Source organism: Diceros bicornis, chromosome 17 (assembly GCF_020826845.1).
Source record: "Diceros bicornis minor isolate mBicDic1 chromosome 17, mDicBic1.mat.cur, whole genome shotgun sequence".
NCBI classification, from domain to species: domain Eukaryota; kingdom Metazoa; phylum Chordata; class Mammalia; order Perissodactyla; family Rhinocerotidae; genus Diceros; species Diceros bicornis.
Window position 1 is genome coordinate 42,345,729 of NC_080756.1, and position 24,729 is coordinate 42,370,457.

General features: G+C 39.3%; 1 protein-coding gene across 1 annotated transcript in view; it reads right to left on the reverse strand.

Annotated features, from left to right (window-relative positions):
* Window positions 1–17,715, reverse strand: part of AEBP2 (AE binding protein 2) — a 57,902-nt gene extending 40,187 nt beyond the window's left edge. The window contains exon 1 of the mRNA XM_058558681.1: window positions 16,895–17,715. Within this exon, the coding sequence (XP_058414664.1) occupies window positions 16,895–17,553 (659 nt within the window). The 5' untranslated portion in view covers window positions 17,554–17,715. The remainder of the gene's footprint in view (window positions 1–16,894) is intronic.
* Window positions 17,716–24,729: the final 7,014 nt, after the last annotated feature.

Sequence of the window (24,729 nt, forward strand, 5' to 3'; positions counted from 1 at the left end):
ATGCTCAAAATTTCACATCTTAGTAAAATGTAGTACACTTTTGCCTTCATTTTAAAAGCAATTCACTATTTTCTTTTTTCAGTATCTTCCCACTAGAGAAACTACATGGAAGTAGTTTTAATCACAGAAGGGTCAGCAGTAAGAATGTTTTCAGACTAAATCCATTAAAAGTTATATCTGCTTGCACTTTAAGTACCAGTAAATTATGAAAACTATATTAACTTTTAAGGAGTATGCCTCCCTATCTCCAAGTTTTTATTATGGAAAATTTCAAAGACACAGAAAAGTGTATCTAAATCTGAACTCAACAACTAACATTTTGTCCTATATGCTATAAGTAATTTGGTTTTTTTTAAATCATCTGCAAGTCGCAAACATGATACTTCAACCACAATTATTTCAGCACATGCCTTCTAAAAATAAAAACTTTCACCTATTAACCACTACAACTTTATTTGCTCAAACCTAGGAATTAAACTGAATTTTAACTTCAGTAAGCTTAATAATGATTTGTGTCTAACATCAAATGTGCCCATTTTAAAAAGCAAGCAACAATGTTTTTGTAGGATGCTTCAGACATGAAAAATGTCTCAGATTTCCCTTTAAAGGATATTCAAGCATTTAAGTTCATCTGGCTATCTGTCAATACAGATTCTAAATCTCAACTCTAAAACCTCATTCTAAAACTTTGCAATCTCTATAAAACTCTCAAATGTGAATCAGCTCTTGACTCTGAATATTTATTCATATATTGTTTGTTTTTGCAGGAATAAACTGTGGGTATGGTGGGTTTTCTATACTGAAATACAAATTTCTATTTAAGCCCTAAAAATTTCAAGTTTCATGAGGCCCTTAACCATGAAATGGTTCCCTATTTTCCTTATCACTTACTTCATATATTTTAAAATATTTTAACTGTAAAGCTCATACTTTGGTAAACCATACTAATTAACTCCAAAAGCAAATAAAATATTAACAGTTTTAAGTGACCAACCAATCACATTCAATTTATAAACAATCTCAGGAAAAGAGATAAACCTCAATGACCTACTGTGGTACAATTTCCAAGGTACAGTTAAGTAAAACACACACACATACACAAAAGTACAGGACAGTAATGTTCCAATTTGCATACCTAAGTGGAGGAGGGAGACAGATACAGACACAGCTACCCTCTAAAGGAAAACCTCTTTTGAAGGACAAAACACTGCAGATGTTGCAGGGAGAGGGGGAACAGGAAACTTTCATTGTATATGCCCTTTTGCATCATTTTAACCACATACCTGTACTGCTTTTATTTTAAAGTCCAAAATTAGTTGAAAATTAAACCAAATCAATTTTCTCTAAATTGGACAAAGTAAAGCAAAGTCAAGACTCATATACTTGTGATAAATTCAACTAGCAATATAGAGTCTATCTACATAGTGCTTAACACACTTTTGCTCATTAACTTTACCACAAAAGGGAACCTTACAAGTCCAAATATCCATGAACACTAAGTACTGTTTTATCAATCTATGTTCAATATCATTCAGTTGAAAAAAACTTCAAGTGGATACAGATCCTTATAAAAGGAGAGCATAATGCAGTGTTAAGAGCATGAACTTTGTCTACCATTGCAACTAAGCTACAATCCAATGGCAAAGGAGGTGAGGGGCAGGTTCCACGTCCTGGAAGACTCAAGAGACACCTCACACATGTGCAGCACCCCCAGAGAGCCTCCCATAGCCTCACAGGGGCAACTGGAGTCCTGCTTCGTAGCCCCTCTTAGGGTCCTCCAACTCCTAAGAAGTGTCCAATTCTAAGCCTCCAGACTCCCTTTCAGCCCCCAATTCATGCTGGAATCAGTGATTCCCTCCACTCTTAAGACTGATGAAGGCAACAGTACTGATGCAGGGAGCATAGGAGATAAGTTACAGGTAATTCCTGGTTGTGACAGGACCCTGAGCTGGATACATAATTCACAGAAAGCAGTGTCCTCCTTCCTATAATAGTAAGATAACAAGAGGATGAGAACTGAAGGTGACATTCCACCAGATTTTATAATACTTCTAGGATTATACCTATATTAAAATTTTTCACTCAGTTAATTCTCCTTTCCAATGAACACACTCATTCTGTAAAACGTGAACAAAAGCAGCCTGGTATTTGAAAGAAAACCTAAGCCAGAAAAAGCACTCACACTATTCAGATAGTTTCAATAATCTAAAGCAGCGCTTCTCAAGCTAATACATATATAAATCACCTAAGATCTTATGAACTGCAGATTCTGGACTCAGTAGGCATGGGGCAGGACCTGAGATTCCGTATTTTTAACAAGCACCTACTTGCTGATGATGCTGCTTCAACACTTCAAGTAGCAAGACTCTGAAAGATCTCTTTCACTATTATAATAGAGACTGACGAGACTATCTAAGGAACTATCTCATATTGTAGAACGATAAACTAAAGCATACACATACACACACACACACACACACACAGAATGACAACAGAAAATTCTAAATTTCAAAAAAACACAAATTCTTAGAGACTTCAATACAATTTTTAGGGGAGACATAAGAATTTTCAACATAACAGCATTCCCATTTCCCTCTTTTCCACGGGCCTTGTTAAGAAACTACTTGGCAGACCACAGTTTTCCACTATGACATCTACAATAACCAACTACATGGATTTTATGAAAATAGTTTCCTTTGGGAATTCAAGGGGCAACTCACTCCTACATACAAGAACTCAAATTACTTCAAAGCAAAATATCTGCTTGCTGGATGTGACCATGGCTGATAGGGTAGCCAACAGTGAGAAGTAAAGATCAGCTTGCTAAATGACAAGATACAAGAGCAGAGGAAGCAATACATGGATGCAATGTTATCACGATGGAGAACAGGACCATGGTCTTAATGTAACAGAGTAAGAAAAGCTCACGTAGATGGTTTCAGATCCCATGTTGCAAATAATCTTTAAAATACCATCACTTGTCAACTTTTGTCCTATTATCAAATAGCCATGCAATTATCTAAAAAGGTTATTAAAATACTCTTTCCTTTTCCAAGTAAATATCTGTATGATGCCATATTTTCTTCACATAGTTCAACCAAAGCAATTCATTGCAACAGACTGAACGCAGACGCAGATGTGAGAATCTAGCTGTTAGGCCAGACATTAAAGACATTAAATATAAACCAATGCCACTCTTCTATTTTTTTAACTTGGAAAGTTATTTTGGAATAAAAAACATACTGTTTATGTTACATATAATTGGTTTATTTTTAAATTAATATATGTTTTTTAAATTTCTTGGTTTTAATTTCTAATCTTGTAACAGTGATAAATATAACTCACATAAAAGTTCTTTGGTTTCTTCAATATCTTTTTTAACAGCTTTATTGAAATATAATTCATATTCTTCAATATGTAAGAAAGCAAAGAGGTCCTTAAGAGCAAAGTGTTCTAGATTACATCTGATCTAGATTATATCTGAAACAAAGCTTAAATGTTTCTCTGAAACACACTGGAAAGAGTATGTTTCTGGCCTGGAATGTTTTTATTTTACTCTGAGGTTAATTGCTGAATTCAAAATTCAGTCTGAGGCCAAATGAGTAGGGGCAGCCTTATCTGCAGTCTTCTTTTCAGTTATCTGTGAGGAAATGCATTTGTGTTGTGGATTTTTGTTGATAATTTCGGATCCTTCTCTCCTTCCCCCTGTTCTTAAATAAGTGCAAGCCTACTGAAATGTCTAACTTTATAGGAGGGTTAAAGACAGGGACCTGAAGGGGATACAGGTATATAATGTGAAATCAAGTATAAATTACTCTCGAAACCCAAAAAAATTAAAATATAAGAATTTCAGAATTTCCCATAAATATGTCATTGATTAGGAAGGTTGCAGCTCTGCACTAGCATTTCCCCAACCCTAATTTAGGGCTCCACATGTCCATTCACATAAAATTAGGTCTGCAAATCACACACCTTATGCCTTACTCATATAAACACCGTCCAGTAAGACTCACAGTTACTTTCTGCATGCTGTCCTCTCCTAGGGGACTAGCCAGGTGGCTGGTAACAAATTAAAGGGCTGACATGAAACAATATTAAGAGTTTTATTGCCTAAGTTTGAGGTTCTGGCCACTTCTGCATTTGTGATATAGAGTAAAGACAATTAAGATCATTAAGTCACGGTGTCTTTCAAACAAATATTCCATACTAGTAATCCCCTTTCATAGCTCTCAATCAGGAGAACTAAAGTGTATATGCAGACAGCAAGACAAGCTGCCCATATCCCCAAGTCAGATTTTCAAGACTAAGCAGCCAGAACAGAATAAGGAAATAAATTGGATGCTAAAACTGATATAAACTTGTATCATCCACAAACCCCATCTCAAATTTAAATTCATCTAAAATGCTTTACTGTTCTAACTGACTTTATAAATTAATGTTACATTCTTGAACCTATAAAAAACAAATACTAATAAACCACCATTTTAATATGTCTTATGCATTGGAGTTCCATATAAAAATTCATTTGGGAACACAGTTTCCTCCACGACTCAAAGTCTGTAAATTGTTTTTAAATTGTTTATTTTCTCGATGACAGACTTAAAAATTATCAAACTACTAACTAGGAAACGGATAGTACTTTTACATTAAAAAGTTAGAAACCACTGAGCTATATTATACACAGAGTAAGTGACAAAAGATAAAAAGTACCACAAACTTAAAGAATATAGTAGGAAAACAGGACAATCAAGGCATCTAATCTCTTTCTCCAAGATCTGGAAGTTATTGATCTGAGGTTCTACATAGGAATCTCTCTAATCTCTAATGGATCAAGGCTGTTTTATTTTTGTTCTATCAATGAAAAACACATAATCATTAGGAAGTCTTCAGTTCATAGTCTGCATCTTAATTATTATAAAACAAATATTCTATAAGTCTAATTTTTAAAAAATGGAACATGGTCCTCCATATAGAATGAAGAAAGAAGTATGAGATACAAGAGACAAAAACTCTACTAGTCTAAATAAGGAACATTTAGCAATGTCAGAGCGAACATTATAAACTTAGCTCGCATTTGTAATTAGTAATAAACTTTGGATAGAAATAAGTATATATAGTTTTCAAAGTATTTATCAAATTGTAGGTAAACAACATTACAACCACACACAGGGAATTCCTAATCTAATCATGTAACAAGGTAAACTATTATTTGGTTAACAGGTGATATTCCTTTCATCTATAATAAAATTGCCCCAACTACTAGAAAGATTAGTCTGTCTCTCCCACACTTATAATCAAAATTATTAAAGGTTGAAATTCACAACAGTGCAAAGCATTTAAGAAGATCCTACATTTTTGAAAAGTCAGAAGTTGTATACCTGATATTATACAACTTTAAGAGTGAAACTCTTGAGTTATCCATACCATTCCTCACCTCCATTTGTTGGAATGGACTATAATTATGTGCCCTACTCCTTATTCTAGGCATTGACAAAGGGATTAAAAACTAAAACTGAACCGGTTAGGGCCGGCCCCGTGGCTTAGCGGTTCAGTGCGCGCGCTCCGCTGCTGGCGGCTCGGGTTCGGATCCTGGGCGCGCACCGACGCACCCCTTCTCCGGCCATGCTGAGGCCGTGTCCCACATACAGCAACTAGAAGGATGTGCAACTATGATATACAACTATCTACTGGGGCTTTGGGGGGAAAATAAATAAATAAAATCTTTTAAAAAAAATAAAACTGAACCGGTTAAAAGAAACAGGTACTTCAAGAAAACCACAAACTGCCTGCCTGTTACATTTTATGGCTCTTAAAGAAAAAAATGGAAAATTTATATCACAAAAGTAAGGCACTGTTTAAATCTGACTTCCCATTCTTTAATATAACAGCTAAGACTTACTGAGAGAGTTTGCTATATGTCCTGCATTGTTCTACATACTTGTGTCAGATGGTATTCTCCAAAGATGGCCACAGCAATATACACCTTCCCACATCCTCTTCTTACAATGTGGCATCAAGAGGTGGGGGGTCTATATTATCATCCCTTGAATCGGAGCAGGCCTGAGACTACTGCAGAAGTGATAGTGCCAGACTTCCAAGGCTAGATCATAAAAGACAATACAGCTTCAGCCTGGCTCTCTGTCCTGGGACACACAGCCTGGGAGCCCTGAATTACCATGTAAAGAAATCTGGCTCCCCTGGAGCCACTATGCTGAGGAGATCCTGTGAAGAAAGTACAGAGAGCTAGAGAGAGATGCAGGGGAGCCCCAGCTGTTCCAGCTCCCAGCTGCTGGAGTCTTCTCAGCCCAGGCACCAGACTGACAGATTCGTGAGTGAGAGAGATTTCTGGTGACTGCAGTCCCCAGCCTTTAATGCTGCTCCAAGCTGACACCGAGTATGTAGATTTTCTTAAGCAAAACAATTGTTTCAAACCATTAAACGTTGGAGTTGGCTGTCATGCAGCCATAGTGAACCGAACAATGCTTGACATGTATTCACTCATTTAAAGCTTACAATCACCATATGAGGTGAGTACTATTAGTATCCTCATCTTACAGTAAGAGACTGAGACACAAACATGTGACTTGCCTAGTCACACAAGTACAAAACAGTAATGCCCAACAATTTGCCACATTTACACAAATAAGAAATTTGAGTAAATTACCGATTTAGGCAATACTGAAATGTAGCCTATATTATACATCAAAATAAATGACAGTTTCATCTAGTGTGTACATCAAGTAGTTGTTTCTTTACTTTTGTATATCTATAGTACGCACACACACAAAAGATAATTAGCATTTACATATAATTTGACTCATTTAGGCAGATAGTTTTACTAACAAGATAAAGTATTAAATTTGATTCCTACAAGTTAATCAGCTACATAAAACAATTAATTCAAGGTCAGTCATAGAAAGCAACACTATCCTCAGGTAGAACTTGTCCCAAATTTAGAACTTAGGCTATTAAAACAGACATGAGCCTAACAATGTCAACATAAAATCCAACTCCAAATATTTATTCCAGGGACAAAGGGGCAGTCACTATACTTTTTATTTCCCAAGAACAAACAGTAAGTTACAAAATTGGTCTTAAACAGGATTAAGGAATTTAGACCACATCAGATTTTCAAACTGCTGTGATGCTGTAGGCTTTTAGATCTTTAAACTCAGAACAATTAGGAAAAAAAAGTAAAGACAAGTGCCCATTTTATTGTATGTTTTATATATGCTCAAGTTCCCTAAGGCCCTTCCTACTCACCTAAGGTGGAAGGAATTCTGCTTCCTTATGATCTGGTTGACTTGTACTATGAATCACGCATAAATCTCTCATTTAGAGTAAACTCCTAAACCTAGCTAGTGTCTTGCACATAAGTAAATGCTCACATAGTTTTTAGTGACAAATTTAAGTGGGATCTTTAAGACAAGTAAAATATATGGCTTTGTCACACTGAGATAATCATAAAAATTAATTGGGGGCACACTAAAAATCATTACCAAAACCAAGATATTATTATTACTATTATTACTGTAATTACAAGCTATTATCACAGTAATTTAAAAAGCTAAAATGGATTTTTCTAATCAAGAAAAAGACTACTCTATCCCCATAATTATTTCTCTGAATAAAGACAACCGATTTTTCCCCAAGACCTAGCAGCACTCACTAAATTAGCCAAAAGGGACTTTATGCAACAATGATGAAATATAGCCTATGGAAAACAAGTAGGTTGCATTCTTATATCACCGCTATGTACTGTGCACATTATTTCCAATTTGTTTCTCATCTCTAGTCTATTGCCCTTTTAAAATTACTCCACCCACATTTTTCATCCAGCTTAAGAGATCAGCAAGCAATTATCTTCAAAAAGACTGTAATACTAGAAACATTCTACTTCAATACAATTACTCTATAAGGAGTTATCTTTTACCTTCTTAAAAAGATTTCCAGAAAAATGTCTATACGCAAAGATGGTATGTAAAAAAATCTGCTATGAAAAACACCACTCATTTTATACAAAAGCAATCACAGATTTATTTGGCAGTTTTTTTTTTTAAAGTTAGTGTTAAATCATAAAAAAGATTTTATCAGACCATTTCAGTATACAGATTTCTGACAAGAATGACTATAGGAGTGCTCAACGCCTCAAAAGACACATTTGAATGACTAATTGCCAACATGCACTTAAAGCACTCAAGTCTACTGCTGACTGATCCACTCTCAATACTTTAACAAGTATTTATAAAAAGTAATGACAAAAACTTTATAATTTAGAATGAACTAGTAAATGTATTTACTCAGAAATACTAACACCCTTCTAAAATCTCTGTGTTTTCTCTAACTGGTAACACTTCATCTTTCTAGAAACCCAAAATATAAATGAAAACCAGAAATCAAGTTAGGGACCTTGAAAAGTGTTAAAATTAAAGTAAAATGTCAATAAAGCCTCTTTACTCCCCTAAAGACTGAATAGCCCTAACACTTAAAAATTAACTTTTATATTTCACAGTCTTAAGAGGAATCTAGGGGCCGGCCCTGTGGCGTAGTGGTTAAGTGTGCGCGCTCCGCTGCTGGCGGCCCAGGTTCGGATCCCAGGCGCACACTGATGCACTGCTTGTCAGGCCATGCTGTGGCGGCGTCCCACATCAAGTGGAGGAAGATGGGCACAGATGTTAGCTCAGGGCCCGTCGTCCTTGGCAAAAAGAGGAGGATTGGCATGGATGTTAGCTCAGGGCTGATCTTCCTCACAAAAAAAAAAAAAAAAAAAAGAGGACTCTAAGCTACATAGTCTGTCTATTATAAATATTACAAATGAGAATAAGGCCCAGAAATGTAAAGGAACTCAAGCATGTAAGTTATTCTTTGCAAAGGAGACAGGTTGAAAATTAAAATAGCCACTTACTTACACTATTTTAATTAAACTTCCCTGGTCAAGGTTGTTTTAACAGTCATAAAAGGCAGTATACAGCTAAGACCACGTCCAGAGCCAGGACTGCCTGCGTTCTCAAGGAGCTGTGTGACTTTGGACAAGTTATCATCTCTGTACCCTTCTCCTCATCTCACCGGGTTGTTCGTGAGGATGCAATGAACTGAATTTCTTAAAATTCTTTCAAAAGACTTAAGAGTTTCCAATTCTTAAGCAATCTAGAGAGCATCAGTTTTCTCCTAAAACAGTATGTAAATTTACCTTTTGTTGGGGAACAAAATGTAAATTGGGGAAGTCTGTTTTTTTAAATTAATCAAATAATCACAACTTGTTTCAAATAATATTTCTGCATATGCTGTTAAAAAGAATAGGGGAGGGGGCCAGCCCCCGGTTAAGTTGGCATAGTGGTTAAGTTGGCACGATCCACTTCTGCGGCCCGGGGTTCACAGGTTCAGATCCCGGGCACTGACCTATGCATCGCTCATCAAGCCATGCTGTGGCAGGCGTCCCACATGTAAAATGGAGGAAGATGGGCAGAGATGTTAGCTCATAGCCAATCTTCCTCAGCAAAAAAAAAAAAAAAAAAAAAACAGAATAAAGGAAAGATAAATGGTACAGAATGGCGCTCTTTTTTTGCTTCATGCAGCCACAATAATGACAGTGAGAAAGAAGTATGTCTTAGGAACTTCCACATTCAGCTCAATTCAACCAATTACTTAGTTACAGAATACAGGCAGTGTAATAGGAGAACGTGGTAGGTAAGTGCTGGAAGTATAAAGATAAATAAGACTTGATATTATCTTAAAAATGTTATGGCTTAGAGAAGACAAGCCATTTCAACACAACACCATAAACATGAAATGGAATTATGGTGCCTTTTGAACCCAGAAGCATTTATCTAAAGAATCTTTGAGATCCTGGATACAGCAAAGCCACACTTGTAATATTCTGGGTTTGTCTAAAGGATAGAATATAGATCTTTGTGTTCTAACTTCTACTTAGAGTACTTGCCAAGTCTACAGCAGAATCATCACATCTGCGCTCCAAATTACTTCATACTGTTTAGTCAAAAACTCTCATTTTTAAGAAAAAGATTCAATCTTAAGTTCAGAGAAATGAAATAATTCGCCAAATTTCCTGCAGGCAGTCTCTAGTAAAGCCAGTACTACAATATTGATTACTTTTTCTCACTAGAGTATTCTTCCCGCATCTCTGTATATGAGAAATGAAAGGATAAATGACTCCATGAATTAAATACAGCCCTAGGCCCTTTACATATTCCATCTCACTTAATCCTAACACTAAGATATTTCTCTTATTTTACAGGTAAAGAAACAACTTCTGAGAAGTTAAATTATAACAACACAAGTCTTTCTGACTGAAGGTTCATGCTCTTTCACTACCCAATGTTCCTTTGGTTATTTTAGTGGTAGATGTGTCTGGAAAAATAAGGTAAGCTATTTTTTTACTCAGAAGAAAATCCTCAAGAAAAAAACTTTTTACTCAGAAATAGTAACATAATATTTTTCTTATAGACCACTCAGGAAATTAGCTTTTCTTTCCTTTGATTCAGTTTCCCAAGCATGACTTTTCCCTCCAACTTCGACCCCAGCTCAAGTCCCTTCATTCACACCTGCACTATTCATACTACCTGCTAACTGGTCTTCCAGCTCCCAAACTTTCCTGCTCTACCTTTGCCACATACGATTAATTTTCCCGTATCACACGAGTTTCATCATTCATCCAAAATATATTTAAGAATACCTAAAATATGTGTCAAACGCTGTACCAGGTGTTGCGGATAGAGCAGTAATCAAAACAGACATAGTTCCTATCCTCAGGGAGCGCACAATCTAGCAGCAGAGATGAACAGCAAATAGTTACTCAAGTTGTGAGAAGAGCAATGAAGAACCTGGAGTTCAGGCAATGTGTCTAACAAAGAATCAGGGATAGTTTGCCTGAAAAAATGTTCAAGGTAAGATCTGAACATGACTAGGAATTACAAAGACAGAAGTTGGGGAGAGACAAAAGAATCTGATTCATAAACCTATACTGAGAAATGTGCATACTTGTGTAAGCATGAAAGGCCCCACTTCAGCCATTAACTCTTATTTCCCAGTTCCAGTGGATCCTCTGGTCTAGGCAGGATCTTAGATCTGAAGTCTCCTAAATATGCTAGGCTCTTTCCTTCCTATGTTTCATTTAGCCTTCTAGAAATTTCTCTTCACTCACCTAACCCTAAAATCCAGCCCCTCTCTCCCACGGAAACTTTAGTCACTGACTACAACACTCCCCAGTTTTAATTTTAATGTACTATGTCACAAACAATTTACAGAAAAAAAATAGAAAATAATGCAATCATCTTTTTAGTCTTCTCTTTAAAAACTAAATATCTGGGCCGGGCCGGTGGGTTAGTGGTTAAGTGCGCGCGCTCCGCTACTGGCGGCCCGGGTTTGGATCTGGGCGTGCATCGACGCACCGCTTCTCCAGCCATGCTGAGGCTGCATCCCACATACAGCAACTAGAAGGATGTGCAACTATGACATACAACTATCTACTGGAGCTTTGGGGAAGAAAAAAAAAGGAGGAGGATTGGCAATAGATGTTAGCTCAGAGCCAGTCTTCCTCAGCAAAAAGAGGAGGATTAGCACAGATGTTAGCTCAGAGCTGATCTCCCTCACAAAAAATAAAAATAAAAAATAAATATCTGGGAAGGCACCATCACAGTTCTTTCTAATCACTAAACAGGGCACAATGTTAACCATCAGTAAATGCTCAAAAAAAGACTTTTAAAAAATCCAAACATTCATCTGATTTCCTATGCATGCCCAAAACTATCCATTTAGTTCTAAGGTCAATATAATTATTTCCACAAATGCAAACTATTAGTCATAAAAATGAACTCAACATGTGGTTAGGATCACTACAAATCCATTCCATTACTAAAAAACATACCCCAAAGCTTTTTACCAATAGATCGTTAGCTTCATTTACATACTAAAAACTATTAAAAATAAAAGGTATTACGAGGCTTTTTAGGTCAATCACAGAATAGGTATATATGATAAAGAAAACTGATTAAAAGGTAAATTTTGTAATAAATATTTTGGTCTAGCATATCCTTTTGCAAGTTTCTGCAGCACTCATTTACAGATACTTGCCACATTATTTAACAGGCGGTACAGTACTTTTTGGTATTTCAGACCTTATATTGCTTCATAATAATGGTAACAGATCATTACTAGCCATTATCAGTTCAATTGTGCAGTCTGTCTCCCCTACCCATGAGGTCAAGGGGTTTATTTTATTCACTGATGTATACACAGCACCTCGAATAGTACCCAGCACACAATGGGAGCTCTATGTACATCTGTAGAATAAATACCTATCACATAGTAATTGCGGCATTTGATGGGTTTTGAAAGGCTGTCTCAATCAACAAAAATTTGAAGCAATTATTGTGTATCAGAGTATGATAAAAAGAATAATAGGAAAAACTTATGATAAAAAGAATAATAGGAAAAACTTATCTGCTCTATGAAGAAGAAAATGTGAGCACATACATTAAGGTCATAAAAGGGCACTGTGGCTTCTTCCTTGCTCTCTCTCTCAGATCACTTGCTCTGGGGGAAACTAACTGCTATGTCATGAGGAACACAAAAAGCTCTATGGAGAACTGATTTGGGGAGTAACTGAGGCCTCCTGCCAAGAGCTACATAAGTGAGCCATCTTGGAACTGGATTTCCAGCCTCAGTCAAGCTTTCAGATGACTGCAAGCTGGCCAACATTTTCACTGCAACCTCATGAAACTCGGAGCCAGAACCACCCAACTAAACCTCTGCATTCTTGACTCTCAGAAACCACATGTAATAACAAATGTTTGTTGTTTTAAGTTGCTAAATTTGTGGGAAATCTGTTACACAACAATAAATAACACAAATAGGCAAGGTGTGAAATCTCTAATGTTTACATTAGAGTCAATGAACCTACACCCTGGAATTAAAAGCCTAACAATAATATGCAAGATGGATGAAGTGGAAAGCATTTTGTCTTCCTATCTCCTAAAATCCCAGTAAAGAGTCCTGCACACAGTAAATACCTGTGTTTGCAAACTAGCTTACACACAGAATTCCCTAAAAGACCCAACAAAGTAATCTTAATGTTTCTTAAAAGTAAAATGAGCCCTTAGAATCTCTCCATAAGTGCAACCCAGAAATCTGTAGTTTATTGTTGTTTGCTTAGTTTTCAGCACAGAGCCATACCTTCCTTAACTGAGGGTTACAATGTTATTAATGAAAACTGAGACCTTTTAGAGCTCTTTTCCCTACACTTAATGAAAATAAAAGGGCAGCTAAAAGAGGGAGTCTGGAGAGACTATGGACAGCTGCTTCAGAGCCAAAAGCGGTAGTCAGTGCAAGGGAGCTCCACCACCAAATATAACCAAAATATTACTTCACATAGAGGTATTTTATTGCCTCATCCATAGAGATCCTTAATAAATCTTGACGATAACCTCAACATGCAGCCTTTTAGTATTAATCTGATTTAAAAGTTTAGCCTCTATACTAGAAAAAGATCTTCCCAATCATACTACTGGGAAATTAGGCACTATAAGTCTGTTTTCCCAGTGTCAAAGCAATCTTAATTATATCTCAAAGTTTGCAACCCGTGAGGTTGGGAGTCCAAATTTTGACCCACAAAATGGTAACGGCCTGTGGCCTTTGCTGACCATTAACTTTCATACTATATGCCCTTGCCCTATCACCACATCCTTACACATGCACTTTTCACTTGTCATCTGGACTTACCCAGAAAGGCTCATAAAAATGGCTGAAAGTGGTCTTGGCATTTTCAAAATAAGTCATGGTTTATATTCCAGTTGGCGAGATATATATTAAAGAAACAACTGCAAAATAGAGGCTATTATCAATTCACCTATATACAGATAAGAAGCTAAGAATACTTTCATGTATAATCTGATTCAACAGCTAGAACTAATTTGTAAACTAAAAAAATTTTAGAGGCATTTTAAATTCTAAAATTCTATTTAAAATTTATTTAGCCTCTAAAACTAACCTAAAAGATATATTTAAAAAATTTTCTTAATTAAAAAGTACTTAAGCTTAAGTTCAAAGTAACAGAAAAACTAGTTTTTAGTGGTCTTGCACAGCTAAATATTCCCCCCAAAGAAAATTCCATTATCTTTATAACCAAAGTAAAAGTAAATTAAATATCAACTTTAAGGTTTTCTAAATTTACCAAAATAAAAACACTAATACACTTATGCTGGTTTTGAATAAGTAACTTTCTCCTGGGGAAAATAATCAATGTTTTTTGTACCAAGCGTCATTTAATCATTTTATAAATTAGTCACCTTTCACCATACAACACTTCCAATACATGTTTGTAAAGTGACACTTTGGATCACAAGCTTTAATATCTAAGTATTTACATTTGGTTCTTTTTTAAAAAAGGACTTAGAGTTAAAAATATTTAAGAGAGTTCAACAAAATCTAAAGTATGTTAGATAAACTCAAAAGTGGAATCTAATTTCAAAATGGTAAAAAAACTGAATTCCAATAGAAAGAGTAAATTCTAATGATAATAAAATCATTGTAATAGGAATGCCTCAAGTTTCTTTAAAAGCACTTTAAAACCACCATATCCTTACATCAGTTACAAAAATAAAGACTTCCTACCATAAAATCAATCTATAAAATCCACATAGATTGGTATAATCTGCAGGACAGTTTATAAGAATTATGGATGTTTTCCAAATTTAAAATACAAAAAAAATTCAAAGGCAACAAGAGGACATTTCAGAATAAAGATTATCAAGACCACAATCAGTTTCACTGGTAATGCAACGCTTTTTCTTACAAATCATAAATCTATTACCCCGAAATGGCAAAATGATTGCAATATTTTGTTGTCTCTAATGACAGTATTAAGAAAAGCAAGTATGTTTAACCTTAATTGGACTTGTTGCACCAATATCTTACTCCCTACTCTGAAATATGATGTAAAAGTCAGACATTCAAGGGAATATCTAATGAAGCCAAAACTCCACGTCCTGAATTATTACTTGACCAATAATTCACTGTCTGCTAAAGGGATGTAGTGGACAAATATTAACTCAAAAACAGAACAAAACAAAACTCTGACACATACAACCCATTATTTAAGATGAATTATTCTAACTCTTGTGAAGTGGAAATAGCACGAGACTTGAGAACCTTTGTTCAGATCCAGCTCCACCACTTCTACTCTATACTTACTGTTTTAAGACACTCCACTGGCTTCTTCATCTGCTAAATGGAAGTCAAAATAATACCTATCTTGCACCAGAGTTGTGAGAATGAAATACTGAGACATTTAAATTGTGCAGTGCTAGGCAAGTGTGTCTGTGTGTGTGTGTGTGTGTGTGTGAGTGTACTAGATAAATGAAGAACTGAAGAAGAAATCATACAAACTAACATCAACTTGCAAATATGTGCTGGTAGCAGTGAAGGAGCATATAATGATAAATGATAAACAGCACATGCTTCACTGTGCAGTTCACACCAATTTTTAGTTTTCTTGAAGACATTCTCCTTCCTGCCTACGACTCTACAGCTCAGTACGATTTTTCTAAGGTTTGTAGAGTCTAGTTTATCCCATACAAGATGTTTGCTTAACTGGATATCAAAGTAAATATCAAACAGAACCTAACCCTCTATTTTCAAAATATTTAGGGCTTATACTCCTCATAACATTTAGTATAAACCAAAGTGCTCATTTTCATCAGTTAACAATCGGAATTCCTAGAACTTTAGAACACTTAAACTCAAGTCCAAGTCAATATCGATTGTTAAAAATTCTACTGCTCATCAAAACATTAGGAGACAGTCAAAATAAATGCTAATATACTTTAGAAGCAGTATAAAATGCATGATGTGGTTCTCTGTTTAAAAAAGTACATTAAAAACCAATTAGTTAAAATATGAAGCTTTCCAAAGAGATCAAAAGTAATGATAGTAACAACTGAACTATTACAATAAATTTTTTTAATGTCCCGAAAAAATGAAGCGCAATTTTGTCAGTCTTCACGTTATATCTAACAAGCTTTAGAAAAAAGCTAATTCCTTCAGAGACCTCCCCAATACAAGACTTTAAATATCATCATCTAAAATCATGACTCTCACGTTGAAGCATTACTCTACAAAGATTTTAAACCGCATATTAATATGCTGTACCTTCTAAACTGTATTTTGTTACGATTCCAACTCTCTGATTCCTCAAAGTTATTTTAAAGGACGCCAATTCATTCTTCTTCTCTACAACGATTTATACATGTTTTAAACTTTCTCCCAGATTTGATCACAACACAAAAAGAAGTTATTACAATCACGTTGGAGACCACACTAGTGACTACACGAGGAATTTGGGAAGCACTGATTAAACATAACAAAAACAGTCTTTTCTTTTTTAAGTAAAGAAAAGTGAATACTTGGGGTCTCCTTCCTGAACAAGGAAGTTCTGTTAAATCCAGGCGAGACCAGCCATGTTGGAAAACACTTGTCAATTACAGTTGTGACAAGTGTTCGCGAACACCGTGGGAGGAAGCTAACCCTGTGCACCGATGTGTGTACATCGAGGCCCTCTGCACCCCGCCCGAGGACCTGACCCTACTTTGGGGACTGTTTCCGAGTTAGAGCTGTCCTCAGGTCCGCAAGGAGTGCGGAGCCGAGGGAAAAGAGGGCGGGGTAAGGAGAGTTGGGGGGGGGAACAGCTTGAGAGTTGGAAGCCGCTATCCGTTGCGAGAGGGGCGCGGCGGCCGGGAGAGATTTCCGAGTTGAGAGCCTGGGGGAGGGGCTGAGGATGAGGGGAGCAAGGGGATCTCGGCGAAAAGTCCCCCTGGCCCACGCTGAGGGGCCCAGGAGTGCCAGAGGAGGGAAGGAAAGGGACACGCTTCAGCGCACTGACCTGTCCTCCGAGTCCATGCGGCTCAGGGGTTCCCCATCCGACGATATCTCCAAGCTGCCTCGCCGGCCCCCCGAGGTCGCGCTGCTTCCGCCTCCCCCGGTCCCGTAGCCCTCGTCGCCACCGCTGGAGACGACGCTGCTGCTACTGCTGCCGCCCCCGCCGCCGCCCTGGCTGCCCCGAGGTCCCTTGGGCTCCTCCAGGCCCTCCTTGCCGTCCCCATCCCCGCTGCTGCTGCTGGCGGCGCCGGGGCTCAGCGAGCGCGTCTCGTCGCTGCTGCTCCCGCCGCTGCTGCCCACCAGGCTCTCGGCGCTGCTCTCCTCCTCGCCCCCGCCGCTGCTGCTGCTCTCGTCCTCCTCCTCTTCGTCCTCCTCCTCGTCCTCGTCCTCCCCGGCCTGGCTGGCGCTCTCGGGGCTCGGCTCCGACATCGTCTCCGCCTCGCCGCCCCCCACTCCGCCGCCGCCGCCCCCACCGCCGCCGCCGTTCAACAGCAGCGCCGCCACCGCCTCGGCCTCCGCCTCCTCTTCCTCCTCCTCCTCTTCCTCCTCCTCCTCGGGGGGTTCCGCCCGGCCCCGCGCCGCCGGCCCGGGGCTGCCAGGGGGCAGAGGGCTCAGGCGGGAGAGCTCCTCCAGGTCGGCCATGTCGGTGAGAGCGGCGGCCATGGCGGCGCCTGCTCCTCCTCCTCCTCCTCCCGGCCGCCGCCGCCTCCCTCTCTCGACTCTCGCTCCTTCGCCCCCTCCCAAACGCCCAAAACTCCGCCGACGCCGCTGCAGAGCAGGAGGAGGGCCCGCGAGCTGCGTCAGCCTGCACACGCGCTACGGAGCCCGCGCGGGGACAGGCGCGCGACTGCGCGCACTCACGCGGAGACGGCTGCGCGCCTGCGCGGCGGCACGAGGTGGCGCCTCCCTCGGGCCGCGGGCTCCGCGCCCTGGCCCCCGCCCGGGTCCTCGCCCGGCCCCCGCCCAGACCGGCGAGTGCTCAGAGTTTCCTCGGGGTCTTCCCACGCCTTCCCCAGCCTAGCAGCGGGCGAGACACGCAGAACGAAAACCTGAGTGCTAGCCGGGGATTTTAACCCTCTGAGTTGTCACGATAAAGTCATTCATTCAGGGGGTGTTTGGGGAGTGTCCCCTGTGTACAGGCGCTGAGCCAGGAATCGAAGAAGTCCCTGGGCTTCTGGGAGCTTACAATCTACGCAGAGAGGAGATTAAAATGAATAAAAATAAATAATACAATGCCAGGTCCTAAATCCATAGGAGCAACACAGAGCCACAGGTTTTCATCTAACCTGCGTTTGAATACTCCAAAAAATGGTTAAATCACAGTCTCAGAGCAAACATCTCTTACGTTCAAGGTCTTCAAGCTTTTTAGCTCAGGAGCCCTCTAAAACGATATTGTACGTCCTTATCCAGTTTAAAGTGACATCTGCATTTTCTTCCAGCTTGTTATAAATAGTTTATAAGTGGTACATATTTTTAAATGTAACTGATGAACTCTAAATACCATTGAGATTTACTACCCACCAATATCCACTTTTTAAAATATAATCTTTTGTACACTTGGGCAATTTCCATCCTTCCCTCATCTTCTGGAACTCATATTTACATTCCTCATCCCCTCCAGAATTTATCCCAATAATATATTCTTTTTTTTTTTAAAGATTTTTTTTTATTTATTTATTTTTCCCCCAAAGCCCCAGTAGATAGTTGTATGTCGTAGTTGCACATCCATTCCAGTTGCTGTATGTGGAACACGGCCTCAGCATGGCCGGAGAAGCGGTGTGTCGGTGCCCGCCCGGATCCGAACCCCGGCCGCCAGCAGCGGAGCGCACGCACTTAACCGCTAAGCCACTGGGCCGGCCCCCAATAATATATTCTATATTTGAACTGCTTCCTTGATGATCTTATATTTCCTTGTAATAAAAATGTGTTTATAAATTGAAATTTAAGAAGTTTTTAAATTTCCTGTGATCATAAAACTCTGTCTTATTATTTCAACTGATCAGAACAAATATATTTCCAATATTTATAAATGAATATTAATCACAAAAGTAAAATTTTGTTGGAAGTGCATCTTTCAGAGAAAGAATTGGATGAATTTTTTTTCAACTAGTTTATTTTATCAGTGGATGTGTATTACTAGAATGAGGAGTTCAGCATCCATCCATTCTATTCCAAGTTTTCAATTTCATGGATATAAACATTGAGAAAACTTGTTCTCATAATAAGCAGATGAGAATGAATGGAGTTTTGTTATAGTAATGCCACTCAATTCTTTGAACTCCTTCCAAATTATATGCCAAAAAATCTCATAAAGATCTAACAAAGAAAAAAGTACTGACAGTCTATCAGCTGACAACTCTGATTAGGTTCTCTTTCAACTTTGTTGAAAGCAAGTTACTGACAACCACCTGACATGCAAAAGGATGTGTTACCCATTCTCATTCACCAGTCAATTGTTCCTTTTTTGGTGTAGTGGAGGTTTTTTTGAATCCCCAGGGTATTGCACCTGAGTAAGATTTGGGATGGGGAAGAATTATGCCTTTCTTTTGTAAAGTAGGGGAGGGGCGATTGGGACAAGGGAGGCTGGAAAGGAGCCCACATTACACTCTGACCCCAGGGCACATTTTCAGGCAGGTCAGTTTTGGGGATGCCTACTAAGGGAAGTGAGGATCAAAGAACTGATTGCCTTGAAACAGAGTCTCTGCTCATACACATGAGCCGTGGAAAATCTTCATATACCTTGAGTACCCCAGTATTATTTCCGCTGTCTTAGGCCTTGGGACAGCTGTTATATGTTCCTTATGTTGCCTTAAGGGAAAGCAAAAATAAAAATAATATGTAATAGTGTGGGGCATTATGGTTTATAGATACCTTCACGCACACATACAATGCAAAATACTAACCTCAAAGATTTTAACCTCAAAGCCACCCTTTGAGATAGACAAGGAGTGTATTAGCATCCTGTATAATAAATTAAGACCTATTAGAGTTTAACTGAAAAATGCATATTAAGTGTATGTGCCAGGCACTGTATTAATCCCTGAAGATTAGGATTAATGTTTGACTGAGTTTATCAAGGAAAACTTCATGAAGAATGTGGGATTTGAAAAGATGTGTATAGTACAATGTATAACTACATCTAAATTTAATTAATTTCAGCCAGATCTTGAAGAGTGTCTAAAATAGAATTCTGCGTAAGGGGGCATTCTAGGACTGAGAACCAATAACGTTCAAAAGCATAAAATTTATTCATGACAGTGTTAATTAACCATGAGAAAGCTCAAAAAGAGCTAAAGGTTAGATTGCAGAAAATCTTGAATAAAAAGTTTGACTTGGAGGGCCGGCCCTGTGGCTTAGCGGTTAAGTGCGCGCACTGCACTGCTGGCGGCCCGGGTTTGGATCCCGGGTGCGCACCGACACACCTCTTCTCTGGCCATGCTGAGGCCGCGTCCCACATACAGCAACTAGAAGGATGTGCAACTATGACATACAACTATCTACTGGGGCTTTGGGGGGAAAAAATAAATAAATAAATAAAATTATTAAAAAAAGTTTGACTTGGAAAGACAACCGGTATATACTGAGATATTTTTTAAAAGGTATGATATGATGGGGCCGGCCCTGTGGCGCAAGCGGTTAAGTGCGTGTGCTCCGCTGCGGCAGCCCAGGGTTCACTGGCCCGGATCCCGGGCGCGCACCGACACACCGATTGGCAAGCCATGCTGTGGTGGCGTCCCATATAAAATGGAGGAAGATGGGCACGGATGTTAGCTCAGGGCCAGTCTTCTTCAGCAAAAACAGGAGGATTGGCAGATGTTAGCTCAGGGCCAATCTTCCTCACAAAAAAAAAAGAGAGAAAAGAAAAAAAAAGGTATGATATGATTAAAGTTATGTTGTAAGGGTATCTAATGTATAGAAGATAGAGTGAAAAATGAATGGAGATTAGACACATGGAAATGGCAAGTATCAAAGCCAAAAATGAATGCTCTAGCTGCGGTATTTAGACTTGAAGACTAAAATGTGCTATCTTGGAATTGACTTTTTGGAGAAAATAGAGCACTTCCCATACTGGAGAGTTGTGTTTTTTTTTAGCTGCAAATTTTCTGAAAATTTGAAAGAATTGAATAATAAACACCTGTACACCTGCCTAGATTCGTCAGTTAATAACATTTTGCCACATTTGTGGATGCTGTGTTCTTCTCTCTCTCTTTCTTTTCCTCCCCCTCTCTCCTCCTCCCTCTCCCTCTCCCATTAACCCTACCTCTACCCCCTCTCCCTTTGTCTCTCTCCCTCTTGGCTTGGTTGTGGACATCGTTACTCTGCACGCATCTCCTGGGAGCAAGGCCTCTCACCCACACAACCACAGTATCACAGTGTCATTATCCCACTCACTGAAGTGTGTGACTAGAGACAGGACTTCCGGGTGACGGAGTTCCTTCAGGAGACATCAGGTGAGAAGTTGGATGAAACTGCAAGAAGCAGAGTCTGCAGACCAGTGCCCATGCACAAACTGTTTCTTCCTGGTCTGCATCTAGACAAGTACTGAAATTAGCTTCTGGAAACTTTTATAACAACTTGACAGAGTAATTTTATGCCTGCTGAATCTGATAAAAAATGGGGGCTTATATTTTTGAGGCCATCCGTTTATTTTATTATTCTGGTAATTCACTTTTGCTGTATTTTGCAAGAGTATCAGTCCACTGGAAATTTTTTAAAAATGTACATTGGTCCTTCCTAGATCGAGAGTCACCGTTCTGTAGTTCCCTCCCTCCTGGTGGGAGAGCGTGTGATTCTATGTGTAATTATAAGTTACCCAATAACACACCATTGCATAAGAGTGTTTGATTAGGAATAGTATTCAAATTCATTGACCACGGTACTAATGGGGGTCACATTAGCAATGATAACTTGAATTTCACTGGCTCTTCTACCTGCCAGGCCTACTAACAGGAAACCTCCAGCTTTCTGGGAGCCTCTGGGATAAGGGTCTCTCCTGTGCTCACACATTCCTCTCTCACTGCCCTCCTCCCCTGCTCTACTCTTCCAGGCCCTGCAGGCTCCTACCTGCAAAACAGCCAAAACCATGGTGTAGCCTGGAGAAATGGAGCTCACTCTGTTGACCTCTTTTAGGGAAACCCCGAAGCAGACTGCTTGTGCCCAATATCATATATGGTCATGAAACACCTCTTTATGTTTTTACTCAGAGCTCTGTTTCTCTTAGGGACCCAGACATGCTTTCATGGGCCTAGATTGGCGACAGCTCTGAGTAACAGCTACCCCAAGCTGTATTTATTACTCCCCATCCAATGACTAAGTCTTTCTTATAGGGCTTCTCTGTCTAATTCTCTCTTTCATTAAAATGAGCCTGTTCTAGGAAGCAGTCTCAGCCCCCGTGTCAGCAGGTTTCTTTCAGTCCTGCCTCACCAGTTTGCTCAACGTGCCCAGACATGCTTGAACCCCAGCAACAGACTCAGCTTAAATTCAAGCTGAGATTGCTGCTACACCACCCGTAAGATACTTCTGAAAATGTCCCTAAAATATGCAACTCTCTCACGTTTTGCACCTTTATTTCAGGTTCCTCATTCTGCGTGTTGATAGTGCCCTAGTGAGCAAGATCAATGGCAGTGTATGACCTCATTCTCTGATTGACTTGGAGTCTAAAAAAAGTAGGCTGGAAAGAACTAGAAATCTGATGAAAGCTTCCCCAATCTGTAGATTGTAATCCAATGAAAACCCAACAAAATAATGATGACAGTTTTTGTGTTAAATTTTCTGGCGGTATAGCCATTTTGAGACATAACTGCTTTGGCTGGCAACTTTCCACAATAAGGAGATCATTTACCCATGTCTGGTATTTTGAATAGTTTCTCATTTTCCTATGTCTATGAAAGGGTAGGTAAAATGTGAAAGGTGAATAACAAAAACACCACATTTTTTTGTCTTTTCATATATTTTATATCTAACTTGCTAACCAAATAACTTTATTCAACATTGAAAACTCTCTCAATTATTACAATTGAATTCTTTCTTTTTTTTTTTTTTGGAGGAAGATTGGTCCTGCACTAACATCTGTTGCCAATCCTCCTCTTTTCTTTTTTTTTTTTGCCCCAAAGCCCCAGCACATAGTTGTGTATGATAGTTGTAGAGTTGCAGCTCGTCCACGTGGGATGCCACCTCAGCATGGCCCCATGAGTGGTGCGTAGGTCTATGCCCAGGATCTGAACCTGCAAGCCCTCGGCTGCCGAAGCAGAACGCAGAACTCGCGAACTTAACTGCCTTGCCACCGGGCCGGCCCTAAAATTGAATTTGATGGATTAGTTATTGTAGCATACAAGTTACAATACCAGTTAGTACTTTATCCATCAAATCTCTAAGAAGGCAGGAAAGAATCTAAACATAATATTTAATGGGTGAAATATAAAAGTAGTGTATTAGCAGTTTGGATAAATTACCTTGGCTTCAAGCCAAAAAAACCCGACCCACTCCCTTCCTTTATTGAAGTATATATGGCATCTATTTGACTACTAACCTTATTCATACCCTCTTTTTTCCTCCTCTTCTCTTTGTCCCTTATTTCATTACTTGCTTTTATATCTACCTTGTAGTCCTCTATACATCTTGGTAAATTACCTCAAATTATTTTTTCAAGTGAGTTTTGTTGGGTCGTTTAGTTTTTGTTTTTGCAGAACCTGCTAAGCCTCCTCCCCCCTCACTCCCACCTTATGTATGTGCTGAGCACATGACCTCCCAGCAACCCTTAGAGCTAGCTTTGGCCATGTGGCTAAGTTCTGACCAATGAACTGTGAGCAGAAGGGATCACATCCTCCTTAGGAAGCTGCTTGCCCTCCCTTCTCTCACTCTTCCTCTGCCCTGTCTGTGGGCTGAGACACAGACATGATGGTGGGAGTGAGCCAGCCTCAACCATGCATAGCAGGACTACACCCTAGGATGACAGAGCCACAGAGAGAAGAAGCCTGGGTCTCCGGATTACCTCATTTTGCCATGCCACTCACCCCTACAGACTAACAACTCAGACCTTTTGTGCGTGAGAAAGAAATCTTTTATCTAGTTTCTCTCTTCTAAACCAGCCAAGTCAATATCGTAATTAATGCAGGTAAAATAAACAAACAAACAAACACGGTTTCCTATTTGCCAGAAATCTGAGGCCCTCAGGTCCTTCAATTTCCTGCCCCTCCATCTATAAACTATTTATATCCGCACTCATTTTTTTTCCCTAGGCAAGCTAAGCTTTCCACTATGGCAGACTCTTAGGTGTCCTAAAAAAGGGAGGGAAAGACCATATATGTACTATTTTTTTCCTTCTCTTCTTGGGCACATGGCTGCCCAGCTGGAGACCACATTTCCCAACCTCTTTTATGCTCCCTTACACTCAGTTAATAAACCTAAATATATCTAGTCAATCCAAGTGTTAGATTCTTTTCGGTAGAGAATAGTAGCTACCGAAGAAATGTAAACATAACCAGTCCTGCAAGCTTGGTGAAATTCTAGCTTTCTTTGTCCTTTTAGGTGCTCTGGTGATATGCTGAATGAAAGATGAACTCAAGACACACAAAAACATTAAAAAAAAATTTTTTTTTAATTTTTATTTATTTATTTTCCCCCCAAAGCCTCAGTAGACAGTTGTATGCCACAGCTGCACATCCTTCTAGTTGCTGTATGTGGGATGCAGCCTCAGCATGGCCGGAGAAGCGGTGCGTAGGTGCGCGCCCAGGATCCGAACCCGGGCCGCCGGCAGCGGAGCGCGCGCACTTAACGGCTAAGCCACAGGGCCGGCCCACACAAAAACATTTTAGAGACAGGATTCTGTGCCCTCTAGTC